This window comes from Gigantopelta aegis, chromosome 10 (genome assembly GCF_016097555.1).
Source record: "Gigantopelta aegis isolate Gae_Host chromosome 10, Gae_host_genome, whole genome shotgun sequence".
NCBI lineage: Eukaryota > Metazoa > Mollusca > Gastropoda > Neomphalida > Peltospiridae > Gigantopelta > Gigantopelta aegis.
Window position 1 is genome coordinate 14,361,419 of NC_054708.1, and position 16,370 is coordinate 14,377,788.

Here is a 16,370-nt window from a genome sequence, read left to right on the forward strand (position 1 = left end):
TCAGATATGGGCACTTGATCAGATGATTGCAAACGTGCAGGTGCGTTACTCGCGTAGTTGACTCGAAGTCAGCCAGTGATTATTTCAATCACAACTTCTCGTCGAATTCCGTAGGCTAATTTATATTATACCAACAGATCTTATCGAGTTAAAAAAGTTGATAACTTGCTTAATACTAAACACAAATATTCGTAATAGGCCTATTATAGATTTCTGTAAGGCGTTTACGTTGGGTGAAATGTTCAAATTTGATCAAGAATCAGTAATAAACGCAGTTGTATAACATTCCGGTACTGTTAATAAATAAATATAGGTATTGCCGAATAATTCCGAATAGCTTCGTATAAAAAAAAATCAACATTGTAATCAGGGTAATTAAAATAGTATTTTCCTCATTGTTAACAGGATTTACCTTATTTTTGGTGCATGCAGAATTTTAATGGTGCATGTAACTTTTTTTTCAGCATGCACCTGGTGCATGTAGATTTTTTTTTTCATTTCTAGCCCTGATGTTATATTCAATTTTAAGCATGGAGAAAAATTCACATTCAAAAGTATATTTAAGTGACTTAAGTATAAAAGTATAAATTTATACAGCTTTAGATGATATTTATCTTTCAGTTCTACAGTGGAATAATATGATTTGGCTTGGTGAAAGCAGTGTCTATAATTGTTTAAGTTTACTTTGACTGAAATTAAATTATTTTAAAACAAAATTTTCTTCAATGAATAGTATATTTTATTATGTATACACACACACACACACACACACACACACACACACGCATACACACATGCATGCATTCACACACACACACACACGCACAGACATACATCCCCATACATACATGCACACACAGACAGACAAACAAACTCACATGCACAAACACACGCACACTCACAGACATAGATGCACACACACGCGCACACACACAGACATACACAGACATACACGCACAGGCGTACATGCTCACACATACACACACACATACACACACTGACGTACATGCACACACTACAATCAGATACTAGTATTCAGTTCTAAGCTACATCAATCAAATAGAAATGCTGTAAGACGTCATAGGATTTGATCGTACCAGCTTTGCATATCCACTCCAGATAACCATTGAGTTCTCTCTCTATCTGTTGTTGTCTCCTCAACTTGAAGAAAGCTCGACGGTTCTCTACACGTTCTCTTTCCTTGGCAAATTCTCTGCAAAATGATTGAAGAAAAATTAAGAAATTGAAACAAAGTTTCTACCAAATACATATACAGTGAAACCTCTCAAGACCGGATGCTCTATAAACCGGAATTCCCTCAAAACCGGATGTTTTACAGAGTTCCTTTTTAAAAAACAAGACAGAATTTAACCTCTCTAAACCGGACATTTGTCTTGGTCCCAAGGGTGTCCGGTTTAGAGGGATTTCACTGTACATACAAACAAATTGAACCATGCTTAGGTTGTTTTCCCCATTGATAAAAGTGTGCAATAAATCAGTATAACTGCACAAATTTTAAACTTCACCTCTCACTGAGTAAGACAGTTTGTTATTGTGTCATGCAACGTCACTCAGGGATGTGGTACAAGTCAATGCATAAATGTATTTGTGGTATGCATGCATGGTTATTGCACACGTTCAATATTTTGATTGACAGCAGAGATAGACCCTCATGATATATGTCACACTCATCACTATTGGCTGTCAATCAAAACATCAAATGTGTACAATAACCATGTATGCCATTTGTACATTTATGTGATATCTAATATATTTTACATATGTACTCACACGACAAGACAGAATGCATGGTTTCATATAGTAATGACAGTGAAAAAGATCGCATAGTTGAGCTCGTCTGAGGTGCATGGGTCATAACATCAAAGCAGTGTGGTCTTATTGGGGGTTTCCTAGTCCCAACCAATACACTATTGCAACAGTTTTACATTCATTGAGAAATTAACAAATTTGCCCCTTCATAGTCCATTCCTTGACGTGGTGAGGGGGCTTGTATGTCTCAGTGGCCCAGTGAGCTCTATGCCAGCAGGAGCTTTGACTTCTGTTAGGGACACCCAGGCTGGACTGGTCAATGGGTAGAGGCTAGACTGATATGGACTAAGGGTGAGGTAACCCTAACAGAAACCTCCAGTGCTGAAGTCAGAGGTATTGGGCCGCACAGCGCACTCTAATAGACCACAATACCATGCATCAACAGCTATTATGACTACATTGACTTGACTAGTGGTTTAACGTGTCCATATACCACTATGGTTTCGAACACGCCTATCCCAAGTCAGTTAGTTGTTAGTGGTTACTGAGAAAAACGAGGGTGCAGCATCCTTACATCTGCACATTAATTGAGCTGTTGAAACCCACTGAGTGGGAGTTGGTATTGGGATGTGAACAGTGATGCCCCAATTATTCATTATAATCAAACATTGATAGACTTGGCTTGATGTACCGGCTTGGGGAAAATGTTAACTGTAATGATTGTACCTGCAGTTTAGATAACGAAATTGATGCAAATATACTGGGGGTGGTACATGTGTCTGTTTTTATGTACATATTAATTATTATGTCATGCAGAAAGATATTAAATAGTTATTAAAGGTAAAAATAGCAATTAGTAGGGTCTCTCCCAGAAAAAAGAACAATAGGTACATAGTGCTTATAATTCACATCCATATATCAAAGGCTGTGGTATGTGCTATCCTTGTGGTATGTGCTATTTTGTCTATGAGATGATACATATAAAGGATCCCTTGCTACTAATGGAAAAATGTAGCGGGTTTCCTTTCTAAGACTTTGTCAAAATCACTAAATGTTTGACCTCCAATAGCCGATGGTTAATAAATCATTGTGCTCTTGTGTTGATGATAAACAAAACACACTTTAACTTATACCAGCCTTGAGACCAGTGGCTTAACCACTATACCACCAAGGCCGGTTGTTCCAGCAGCCCAGTGTCGTACGACTGACAGCACTTTAACTTATACCAGCCTTGAGACCAGTGGCTTAACCACTATACCACCGAGGCTGGTTGTTCCAGCAGCCCAGTGTCATACGACTGATAGCACTTTAACTTATACCAGCCTTGAGACCAATGGCTTAACCACTACACCACCGAGGCTGGTTGTTCCAGCAGCCCAGTGTCGTACGACTGATAGCACTTTATCTGTGTCTGCTATTCAAGGCTGCATTATCTGCAACCATCAATCAAGTATTGAATTTCCCCCAAGTGCAACAGTACATTAAACCCCAAATCAATATCAAATGCCGCAATATGACTTAATTTCAAATAGCTTTTTTGTCACGGCATACAACGCAATCAGTTCGTTCTTTGTCTTTCCGTTTCATCAAGTAGTTTTGGGGGTCTGTTGCATGAAAGACATTTTCACCCGGTTTACAAACACGGCCTAATCTGGTTTCCAGTATAAACAAAACTGGCTATCGATTCTTTTTCTTCTCTCATTGACAAGCTCTTTCAGAAACGTGCATCATTTATTGATCGATGCAACAAACACAATGAACCAATCCACATGAAATATTTATTTAAAAAACTACATCTATTAGTATCTCGATATGAATAGATTATTAATGGATTACTACAGATTTCTATTAGTTTTTATCATCCTGATCTACTTTTTTTGTGAAAGATAAATTAGTAATGCAACAAGAGTACAATATGTTAGCTCGCACAAACAGCAGTGAAGTCTATTGGGAAAAGGCATCCTGTGTAACAACTGCCTCTCAACAAAGAGACCTCTGAACTCTGCATTATGCAGAAATATTTGTTTTGTAATGTATTCATGGTTAGTCGCCTGGGGCGAGATGTAGCCCAGTGGTAAAGCACTCGCTTGATGCGCGGTCGGTTTGGGATCGATCCCCGTCAGTGGGCCCATTGGGTTATTTCTCGCTCCAGCCACTGTACCATGACTGGTACATCAATGGCCGTGGTATGTGCTATCCTGTCTATGGGATGGTACATATGAAAGATCCCTTGCTGCTAATCGAAAAGAGTAGCCCATGAAGTGGTGACAGTGGGTTTCCTCTCTCAATATCTGTGTGGTCTTAACCATATGTCCGACGCCATATAACTGAAAATGAAATGTGTTGAATGTGTCGATAAATAAAACATTTCCTTCCTTCCTAATTAGTCACCTAGATTATCTCTGTCTGAACCAGCATTGGTGGCATGGGGGGTCATATACATGTAGCTCAGTGGCAGCTCTAAGTTAAATGGGTATAGTAGGGCTGACTGCACTTTATCGACCCATGTTTTTCACCATCCTGCCAGTGCCTTAAGTCTGCATGCATGGTGCCTAAAAGGCCAGGGTATAAAAGATATCTTGCTGCTGTTTGGTAGAATTATATAGAAGTACCCTGTGTGGGAGCATAAGCATAAAAGAGCAGTCCCCCCCCCCCCCCCCATTAGTACTGGAGCAAAACTTCAAATTTGGGCAAATAACATACAGATATTTGGGAAAATAACATACAGATATTTGGGGAAATTGTGCCAGTCTGAGACCTTTTTACCATGTATTTCCACCATTCTACCCTGAACGTTAGGCCCGTATGCCTATGTGTGGGAGGAGTAGCTCTTTTTCTCCCTCTCTCTATCTTATACTCTCCCTCCCTCCATCCCCCCTCTCTCCCTCCCCCCCCCTCCCCCCCCCCCCCCCAAACATTGAAATAACTATGTGTTTGACATGAAACATCCACAGTTTATAATGCACTGAAGAGACATTAAACTAATATTCCTTTCACTTCATTGCCATTTGAACCACAAATAATACATATGTTCTCACCAAGCAGTATCAGTTCAGAAAATTGGTGTGACATTATTATATTATTGTGTTTTTTGAATTGTTGTGATCAGAGTACTATGATGTTAGTAAAGAGTTTGTTTGTTTTGTTTAACGACACTACTAGAGCACATTGATTAATTAATCATCAGCTATTGGATGTCATACATTTGGTAATTCTGACATATAGTGATCAGAGGAAACCTACTACATTTTTCCTAGTTATGCAGTAAGAAATTTTTTATATGCACTTTCCCACAGACAGGATAGTACATACCATGGCCTTTGTCCAGTTGTGATCAGTGTACTACGATGTTAGTAAAGAACTCACCCACTGAGGACTCCAAGAACTAAGTTCAGCATGAAAAACGATCCCAAGATGATGAGAGGTATAAAATATAAAAAATTGAAGCTGCTTCCTAAGGCATCATTTGTCTGAAAACAAAATAGTTACAAAGAAAAATTAAATAATAATCTTTAAAATGAGAAACAAAAATCACATTTAATATTTCAGTTATATGAATCTTCATAATGCATCTCAGTATATAAATATACATACAAAATTATGTTTTATTGGCCACTTGATGCAATATTTAATTATAATGATGAAGATAAAAAAACATTTTTTTAATTTTGACAAGCATTAATTTAAAAAAAATTCTGAAAAGAAGACAATTCTGAGGAACATATATGTGTCTGCTAATAATGATGTGTAAATTACGTCTGCTTGGTTTTGTAATATAATAATATAATCTTATTTTTATTACATGTATGTTTTTCACCACTATAATCCATATCTAATACTTAACCAAGAATTATAAATAATTCAACTTGATACTTGCACGTCCTCAATTTCTGTAGCTATTTAAATGTAATTAAAATAATGTCAAACATACCAGTTTGAAACCAGTCAAACCTGTTCAAATGGCCACCTCTTATAAGCAGCACAATGTCCCAAACAGCCAGATAAAATTCTCCAAACTCATCTCATTTGGGGCTCTTCCAGAATTTATGAAAAAATGTCCATCCATCCATCAATGCAGTCCACCCATTCATTTAATCAATATCATCCATTCACCAATCTAAACACTAATCACTCACCCATCAATTCCACCCAATGCATTCATCCATCCAAGCAATACCAACCCATCCATCTATCCAAATCCATCCATTCAAAACCTACCTATCCACCATCCATCTAACCAATCTATCCATCCAGCCATTCCATCCATCCATCCATCCATCCATTCTACCATCCATCCACCCACCCACCTATTCATCCATCCAAAACCTACCCATCCACCCATCCATCTAGCCATCTAACCACTCTATCCATTCACCCATCCCATCCATCCAAGAAATACCAACCCATCCATCCATCCAATCCATCTATCCACCCACCCATGCACCCAAAATCTACCCACCCACCCATCCATCTAACCAATCTATCCATCCACCCATTCCCATCCATCCACCCACCCACCCATATAAGCAAACCAACCATCCACCCATTCATTCCAATCTTCTACTTATAACCCATTCTATCCATCCACCCTTCCATCATATAATCACACAAAATTTGATGCTCTGAAGAGCCCCCACGTGAAGACATGAACACCACAGACTTGTAGATATAATTCCATGTGAAGAAGACCAACTTGAACTGAACGGAAACACTCACATAATACAATACTGAAGTCCACCCCTCCATGGTAATGCACTGAAACACAGTTAACATAGCATATCCTATATTGTCAAAACTAGTAATCCCAGAATTGGGTCCTCGCCAGCCTAGCTCACAGTGTGATATGTTTAGTTGGCATTTAAATCCTCCTGAATTGGGATTGTTTGCACATGGTCGTATACTCTCTTCATCTCCACTGTCAATGTCATCTGAAAAATTAAATGATAAGAAAATTAATATGCAGAAAAGAAAAGAAACAAAAACTTTAATGACGCCTCAAAACATTGTTTATCACCAGCCATCAAGATATTGTGACGTACCCTTCCACCCTGGATCAAGTCCTAGCTAGGTCATACCAGAGGCAAGGGCCAGGATGGAAATGCCGGAATCTTGAAGGACGTGAGCATTTAAAAACTGTTTGGATTCGGATTGTGGCATCATTATTTTGGCCTCATGCACAATAAATCTCAAAATATCTTTTTAAGTTTTTAATATATACATTACAGTTACTGGATGGTACAAAGTTTTAGTTTCAACTTTTTTTTTTTTTTTTGTAAACCATATATATACCGACATATAATCAGTTTTATCTGCCCATGCATATCAAGATTTAAAAAGCCCAATACCAAATAACTTCTTGTAATTTTATAATAATAATAACAAATTTCATGTGTTCCAACACTAAATACACTTTTTCAAATTAAATGACATCACCTTGCATGCATGTATCTCTACAATAATAATAATATAATAAATTTAACCATATGATGTATCCTTTCATTAACAAAAATGCTGGAACCCTTATAATGTAAATTGACTGAAGGATATCTTTTTTTGTGATGCTTAAACATACACATGACTGTTTGAAACAAAATATTTGCATATTTTTACCACTTATTAAAATGGATTCAATATAAAATTATAGTATGATACATGGGTTCCATTTTACGAAGCGATCTTAGCGTTAAGATCACCTAAGTGCATAGCTAACTTATGCATTTAAGTTGATCTTAGAACTAAGATCGCTTCATAAAATGGGGCCCTGATAAGTTATTGCTTCATAAATGATGGTATCAGATGAGGTGCACTGGCTAGTACAAGAAAATAGCCTAATGGGCCCATGTATGGGGATCGGTCCTAGACCAACCGCACATAGGTGAGTACTTTACCACTGGGCTACATCATGCCCTTCCTTTTTATAAATAAAGATGTAAAGAAAGATGAATATGAAATAATTTACCTTCTGTTCTGGAGGTAGTATCATCTCTGAAGCAGGCAAAATGGAAAGCACCAGCATAGAATTCTAGGCCAATGATGGCAAAGATGATAATTGCAAAAAGCACCAATAAACACACTTGTAACAAAGGAGCCATGGCTCTTATAATGGACTTCAATACTACTTGTAAACCTGAAATTGTGAAAAGAAAAATGTTAAGCACTATTGTACTGAAAATAATATATTAAATTGGTATACTAATGTTTAACAGAGTAAATATGGCTAACTGCATTTCTATAATAATACTTTAACAAATATTTTAATTAATCTTAATCATTTAGCAAAACAAATCCTGTAATACATGCAGTTAACAATATCCTATTGGAAACTGTGGAAAACGTTATTAATATTATAGGCTTTAGACTGAACATTTATTATTAAATGACATCCTGATTACTGTTATCAGCATACTTGTAAAAACAGTTATGTTGATTTTGACTATTTATTCTGATGTAATAACATGAGAAATGTTTTATTAAAATTATGTCAAATATTCAAGTCTTTTAAAACTAAAATTTTATGTTGCAAACAAAATGGTAACACATATAATTATATGCATTAATAACACATAATGTGTATTAATATCTTGCATGCAGTTAAAATTAAGCTCAACAGCTGGTTTACTGATATTCTATTTTAATTAAGACAAACAAAAGAGGACAAATATGCAAGCAGGTTAAAAGATGGATGAATTTATTTGAATTTATTAGTTTTGCTGAATCTGTTTTTTAAATATTTCACTTATTTAGCATTAAAATAAATATACTAATTAAAAAAAACAACGCCTGCATTTACACACACACACACACACACATATATATATATATATATATAATATTAATATCAAATTACTGTATTAGTAAAAAACATAATTATTTTAATATAAAAAGAATAATACCAGTAATTAAAGTAAATGATAGAAAAAGAAGAAAAATTGCATAATAAATTAATAATATACAGCAGCTCAGACAAAAATGAAATGGATGAGGCTCCTACATACTTGGAATGCCCGACACCAACTTGAGGGGCCGAAGCACCCTAACCGCCCGCAGAGTCCGCAGGTCAAATGAGGAGCTCTTCTTGCTGGAGGAATGCACCAAGGTGATAAACCTAAGCAAAAACAAATTTGGGAACCAAGGTAAGGATGGAATAAGGATTGGGTTAAATTGATGGCAGAGATTGAGCTGGCTCTGAAAAATGAAAGTCCCTTTTGATCAAAAAAAATTAAGAACAAAAATTTAATTAATGGGCAAAATGGTTCATCAAAAAACGGGAAGAGAATTAATTAATTATGAAAAGATAATTTAAAAAGTATTAAACTGGAAAAGAAAAAAGGTTTGATTTTCATAATTATAGTGGGTGTCAAATGATTTAGCTATTTGTATATTCATTTGGTTCATATGTGCTATTCTGTTTGAGGAAAATGTAGTCTTTATTTAAAAAAAAAATCCAAATGCATTTATATTTTATGTGTACATATATACAGCTGATATACCAGTATAAACTTCACAATTTACATCTATATTTTGGATAATTTCTTAGAGCTATCTTGAAAATGTGTATTTTTTGTTATATTAAACTGATGGTACAAACATCAAGGGAATTTAACAGCAGTATAAAAGATTAAAAGACTTCAAATATGATTATATGCTCCTTCATTCAGCAAAAAGACTTAAAAATGGAGGCAAAAAATAAAAAAATATTATAAATGCTATAAATTAGTTAATTTAAGTAAATTATTTTAAAATGCAAAGCAGATTAATCTCTGACAAAGGGGAATTTGGGAATAAATAAAAAAATAAAAATGTGTCAAGCATAAGGAGCTTCTGAATTGGGAATGGTCAAGATTCCTACATTCATAACTGTTTAAGAAGTTTCGGTACTAATTGTACCATAATTACAATAACAACTTGATGAATAATACATAGTATTCATATACATATAATACATACACATATAGATTTGCCCATGATACTACTACTTAAATATAGCAATTTTGATTTTTCTTTTTCCTCTATGGTTTTCAGTACAAAACAAATCATAGCAAATTCATCAACTAATGGCTGCCTAGAGATTTAGGGAAATAAATCAACTGCCAGCACACATTCTGAATGTCTTCACCGTAGTATGTAGTCAGTTTTACATAAAACATCACTACACATGTTTTCAACTGATGTCTACATTGCATGATGGAATGCAATAAAATAAACCTTTCATTAGACAGTAAAAATAATGAAGTCAACATTTAAAAAATGGTGCCAAATAAAGACATTTAAAATGTCATATTTCAATGAGAAAAGCAATCCAAAAACCTATAGCCACAAAATTAAATAAATAAATCAATATTAAAGAATTTTAATGAAATCTAAATAAAAAATATATTATAGTGTGTATCATAAACATCTTTGCTTAAAATTCCTTATTTGATAAGCAGGTTTTAAAGGAACCAGGGTCCACGGGAGAGGTATGAGGGTTGAAAATGATCTAAAAACCCACGACCCTCAGCTTTCAAAACAGGCAGTGGCCATTAGGTCTCTCTAACTCACTTTCAATGCCATTAACCAACTTTAACGGTCTGAGCACTCGAAGTGACCTTATAGCAGACTGGTCTAAACTTGGAAATATCACTTCAATCAACCTGTCGAACAAAATGGCATGCATCATTTTGAAAGATATATACACAATAAATAGATTCATACAATTTTGGGTTTTTTAAAATGATCTTAGGCATCTTATTTTACCTTTTGAAATACATGTATATCAGGGCCAGGGCAGTAGCTAGGATATTTTGAGTAGTTAATAGTCTAAAACTCCTTAAATGGTTAAAAAGATAATTTTCTTTAAGTTTCTACTATTTTTTCTGATTTTTCCTTGCCCCCCCCCCCCCCCTCCCCACCACTAGCTATGGCCCTGAGGGTAATTTCTTTCCAGACTTCTCCCCCCAACAAAGTATCATTCCATATGTCTATGTTTAACAAAAAATTATTTTCAAACTCCTATACGTATCATATTGTGGGATACATGTAATTCATAGAGTTAGAACTAGCAGATGAACTAGAGCCAAAATGGGATGGGCCATTGTATGTGCTATCCTGTCTGTGGGATGAAGCATACAAAAGATACCTTGCTACTGATGGAAAAATGTAGCAGGCTTCCTCACTAAGACTACATGTACATGTCAAAATTACTAAATGTTTGACATCCAATAGCCAATGATTATTAAATCAATGTGCTCTAGTGGTGTAGTACATTTTAGAGCCTAAATATATATACATGTATATAAAAAATAAGGGGGTTCCCCAGAAACACAATTTTGTTTAGGCCTTATAAAGAATGTGCATATATGTTTACATATATGTAATTGATGTATTAATTGTTCCTATAGAAATTAATCAAAAGTAAATTTTAGAATTAAGATACTTATAATTGTTTTCAGCCACCTCATTATTAAAGTTCAACTTGTACAGAACAACAGGGATTGTTTTGGACTTACCCAGTAACAACTACTATAAAATCCATTATGTTCCACACGTTGCGTAGGTAAGATCCTTTATGTAACACGAATCCTAGAGCTACAATTTTAAGCATTGCTTCTACACAAAATATCCCCAAGAAGTAGACTTCCGTGGCATCCTGAAAAAAAGGAAGGATACATTTTAAAATAAAGTCAAATTCACAATAGATCCGATGATCCTACAATTGGATTTAGCGTATTATTTCTGAATGTTTTCGGGTTTATTAGATTGCAGGTTTATTGTTTAAAACAACAAGAACATCTAGTTATATAAAAGCTCTATAAGCTGATTACATCAAATGATCATTAATTTAATCAGCATGCTCAGGTGTGGCCAGTGCTTCCCACCCACCAATCAATCGAACGTCTGTAAATACTTTAGCCCGAGGACAGTAAAAGAGCTATAGTCCGTCCCATCATTTTATAAAAATATTGTTCTTGATGTTGATATTATTGTTCATGTCTGTATAATTAATATACGGAAATAAATGATTGAACTGAATTGAACTATAGACAGACATTTGGACAGTTAGCACGCTCTCTTACCAAATGTCCGTCTAGCTCTTGCTTACCATCTGAGTACTTAATTGGGCTATAAAAACTTGTACTCAAGTATCCTAATGAACATAGTCTATAAAAACTGGGTAAAATATTCTTAAAATGTGTGCATGAGAAAAAAATTCTGTCATACACTTACTGTGATTTAAAGGTGCAGACCCTAGTTTCAACCCGTGAAAATGGACACTAAGTTTAGTTAATCTACAAACCTGTAACACATTTGAATAAAGTTACAACAGAGTGAAAGAAGATTTTGTGATGCTAAAACCGGGAAATATCCTTTAAAAAAGACTAGAACTTGAATCAATAAGCGTTACTTCTCAGACGCACATGCATTTTTAAAAATATGAAAAATGCATTTTTTAAAATATGAAAAATGCATTTTGTGCTATTAAAAACACCAGGATGACCAGAAACACTTCGGTTGTATGGAAATGGATAATCTAAACAATAAAATATGAACTTGTAATGTTTGATTTCAGTGATCATAAACAGCTCTAGTAGTGAAAAATATGCTGTAGTGTTTAAAAACTAGGGTATATGTCCCTTTAAAAATAATGTTGTTGTTATTCTGTTGGGTTCATTTCTTATGTAATTTCTATACAGGTAGGATATATCCTGTATGTTCCACATTAGCCATAGTTCTCTGCCATTCGAGAGCTATCTCTCTGTATAGCTATTTACTTCAAGTTATTTATGTCTGAGCTGATTTATTTGTAAATTGCACACAAAAATAGTATATTTTTGTTATTTCCAAAACACTTTTGTTTTTCTTATTACGTCAAACCAAACTGAAATTATTTTTAAAAAACCCAAAACATGTTTATAGAATGATGGGATGGACTGTAGACAGACATTCGTACATATGTCCTTATATCAGCAGTGCAACACAGCAGCTAGTTGAATACTGCAGTTAATACAACATCATGTAGAATGTGTAGTGTTTCCGTCAAGTCATACTTGATGAAAGCCGATTATTTCATGAAATCAATGTGAACACAATCTCATATCGATATTTATCATCCATTAAAGGCTTTTGTTGGAGATATCACTGGCACTATAATTTGCGATATCTCTGCAGGAGATATCGCTTTTTATAATCTTGATTGGTCAAATTGTAATGACAAGACAATGTTTTGTTACGTCACTGTGTTTGTTTCAGCGCTAAATCTACCATTAGTGATGTCACGCCACTGCTGTTCTACTAGTTAACACGTCTACCGCTGACATTCAACCCACATTACTGACATTGTTTACAACTGTCTCAAATGAAAAGAATGATAATGGATGATAAAAAGAATACCCCCCTCGTGTCTTGTGATATCATAATTTATCAGAACTCATTGATAAATTATGATATCACAAGACACTCGGGGAGTATCCTCTATATATTTATAGAAGATTATATAAACAACAATAGAAATATTCAACTTGTCTAGTGATGATGACGAAGACAGGCTGATTCCGATCAGTACACCACGGCCATATTTCTGACTATTTGTCAGCTAGATACCCGGAGGTTAATGAATTTCGCGAATCAGATCGTATAAAATATCAAATAAGCACAACTTTTTATCATCATATCAGCGCTCACAATGGAGACTTTCCTTTAAAATATTAAAAAGTGTCTAATTTAAACAACATTTATTAGACAAGTACTAAATACAGAGAAACCCATCTAACTGGACACCTACGGTACTTATAAGTAAAAAAAGATGGTTTTAAGGGGGTACCCGGTTTAGAATGTCTGGTTTTGAGGGATTTCTACGTACATGTCTTGTAGTCTTATATACTTTGTATAAACATTAGCAATTGGCCAATTTGGCAATGGGCAGGGTGAGCCCTGCATATTACTTTGATCGTTCAAAAATACACATTTTAAAACCTGCATATTGTGATACACTTACTAATTGTAATAACAACAAACCTGCATATTGCAATATACTTACTAATTGTAATAATAACAACCTGAGTATCGTGATACACTTACTAATTGTAATAACAAACCCGCATATATATTGCAATATACTTACTAATTGTAATAATAACAACCTGTGTATTGTGATATACTTACTAACTGTAATAATAACAACCTGTGTATTGTAATATACTTAAAATTGTAATAACAACAACCTGCGTATTGTGATATACTTACTAATTGTAATAATAACAAACCTGCATATTGTGATATACTTACTAATTGTAATAATAACAAACCTGTGTATTGCAATATACTTACTAATTGTAATAACAAACCTGCATATTACAATATACTTACTAATTGTAATAATAACAACCTACGTACTGTGATATACTTACTAATTGTAATAACAAACCTGTGTATTGTAATATACTTACTAATTGTAATAACAAACCTGTGTATTGTGATATACTTACTAATTGTAATAACAAACCTGTGTATTGTGATATACTTACTAATTGTAATAATGACAACCTACATATTGTGATATACTTACTAATTGTAACAATAACGACCTGCATATTGTGATACACTTACTAACTGTAATAACAAACCTGTGTATTGTAATATACTTACTAATTGTACAGCTAGCGGAGTCTTGTCTTCCTCAGGAAGGTGTTCCTCCAAGGCGAGCACTACACAGTTTGCTATAATGGTCAGAAGCACCATGTATTCGAATGGCGTGCACACAGTTAAGGAAAAACCTTGAATTTGTATGTTTTTGTTAACGTTAGACATAACAGTTATAGTACAGAGATGTAGAACAAGAACAATTAACACTCATAAAATAAAACAACACACATAAAATAAAATATGTACATGTATACATGATCAAAATCCTGGGGGGGGGGGGGGGGGGGGGCACTACTTTTTATAAACAAATGAAACACTATACAAATTAAACCCTGGGATGTGTATGCTATTTTCTCAGGGGGGCAACTGCTAACCCCCCCCCCCCCCCCCCCCCCCCCACCTAGAGATTACAGCCCTGCATGTACATCTATGATAATGCTCATTTGCTGGCGAGACAGAACTGCCCACTTTAAGCATTTTACAAATCCCCCACCCACCAACATACGTTAAAAGTTTGTTTGCTACTTAAATGATGAATATGTAAAAGTTTAATGAATGTTTTTAATTAGTTTTTTAAATGCATGATTTAAATTTATATAAAATCATATAAATCAATATACATGTAATAGTAGAATACAAAAATTATCAACTAAGATTAACATTTTCAAACAAATGCATGTTTTACTTCTACATAAAGGCCATCTGCTTATATATAAAGGCTGCAGCTATACATGCAAAGTGTGCCCAGCAAGCGTAATGCTACATGTTTCTGGCTACGCCCCTGATATGTACATGTATTTGGAGGTTTTTGCAGTTTATATCTAATCCCAACCCTTTGAAATGATTATGTACAGTCCCAACTCATTCATTCATCCATCCATCCATCCATCCATCCATCCAGTTAAATGTATGTATATCACTGTAATTGTCAAGTTTCAAGCATGCTGTCCTGGACACACACCTTAGCTATCAGAGCTCTGTCCAGGACAGTGGGTTAGTTGTTAGTTGGTTAGTGGTTAGTGAGAAAGAAGAGGGTGTATAGTGGCCTTACACCTACCCACTGAGCCCTTAAGAACTCGCTCTGGGTTGCAGCCAGTACCGGGCTGCGAACCCTGTACCTACCAGCCTGTAGTCCGATGGCTTAACCACTATATGCCACCAAGGCCGGTACCGAGTCCTTATGAACTTGCCCACGACGCCACCGTGGCCGGTTCCTATTCTGTGCACACATTTCTGCCACCTTGAATGTTTATCCAACACAGAATCTGATATTACTAATTAGTGATTCATTAATTATAGATCTATTTTTGCCATGGCCTATACATCACTAGTGAACTGAATACTCGGAGTTAGAGACCCTGACATTGACCCTGACATTGGCATGTGAACCCAGCACCTGCTAAGCTTCCAACAGAGGACTTAAGCTCCAGGGGGCTTGTTATTGTGATCAGAAGGTTGTATTTTAATGGTCTGAAATAAAACAAATTGTCAGTAGAGCATGCATTTGAACCCCATGTAACATTCGAACCAGGATCTTCTGGCTCTCAAGAAGTTTCTTTGCTTTGTTTAAAGACACCACTAGACTAGAGCACATTGATTTACTAATCATCGGTTATTGGATGTCAAACGTGGTTATTCTGACATATAGTTTTAGAGAGGAAACCTGCTACATGTTTTCATTAGTAGCAAGGGATCTTTTAATTGCACCATTCCACAAACAGGATAGCACATACCACTGCCTTTGATATACCAGTCGTGGTGCACTGGCTGGAATGAGAAAAAAAACAATCAGCTGAATGGATCCACTGAGGTGGTTCGATCCTGCAACGCAAGCACCTCAACAGACTGAGCTAAATCTCACCTCAGGGGGCTTGTTATTGTGCTCAGAAGGTTGTACTTTAATGGTCTGGAATCAAAACATTTATATGTAGAGCATGCCCTTGAACCCCATGTAACGTATTCAGGCTTCTCTGGCCCTC

At 35.3% G+C, this 16,370-nt stretch overlaps 1 protein-coding gene across 11 annotated transcripts in view; it reads right to left on the reverse strand.

Moving 5' to 3' along the window:
- LOC121384134 (voltage-dependent calcium channel type A subunit alpha-1-like) overlaps positions 1-14,487 on the reverse strand; it is a 139,631-nt gene extending 125,144 nt beyond the window's left edge. For all 11 annotated transcript variants that reach the window (XM_041514386.1, XM_041514381.1, XM_041514384.1 and 8 more), the window contains exons 1-7: positions 14,395-14,487; positions 11,259-11,398; positions 8,766-8,875; positions 7,730-7,897; positions 6,487-6,698; positions 5,137-5,240; positions 1,098-1,213 (exon numbers count right to left, since the gene is read on the reverse strand). In XM_041514386.1, coding sequence (XP_041370320.1) covers positions 1,098-1,213; positions 5,137-5,240; positions 6,487-6,698; positions 7,730-7,897; positions 8,766-8,875; positions 11,259-11,398; positions 14,395-14,487 — 943 coding nt within the window. The remainder of the gene's footprint in view (positions 1-1,097; positions 1,214-5,136; positions 5,241-6,486; positions 6,699-7,729; positions 7,898-8,765; positions 8,876-11,258; positions 11,399-14,394) is intronic.
- Between the last annotated feature and the right edge of the window lie 1,883 nt (positions 14,488-16,370).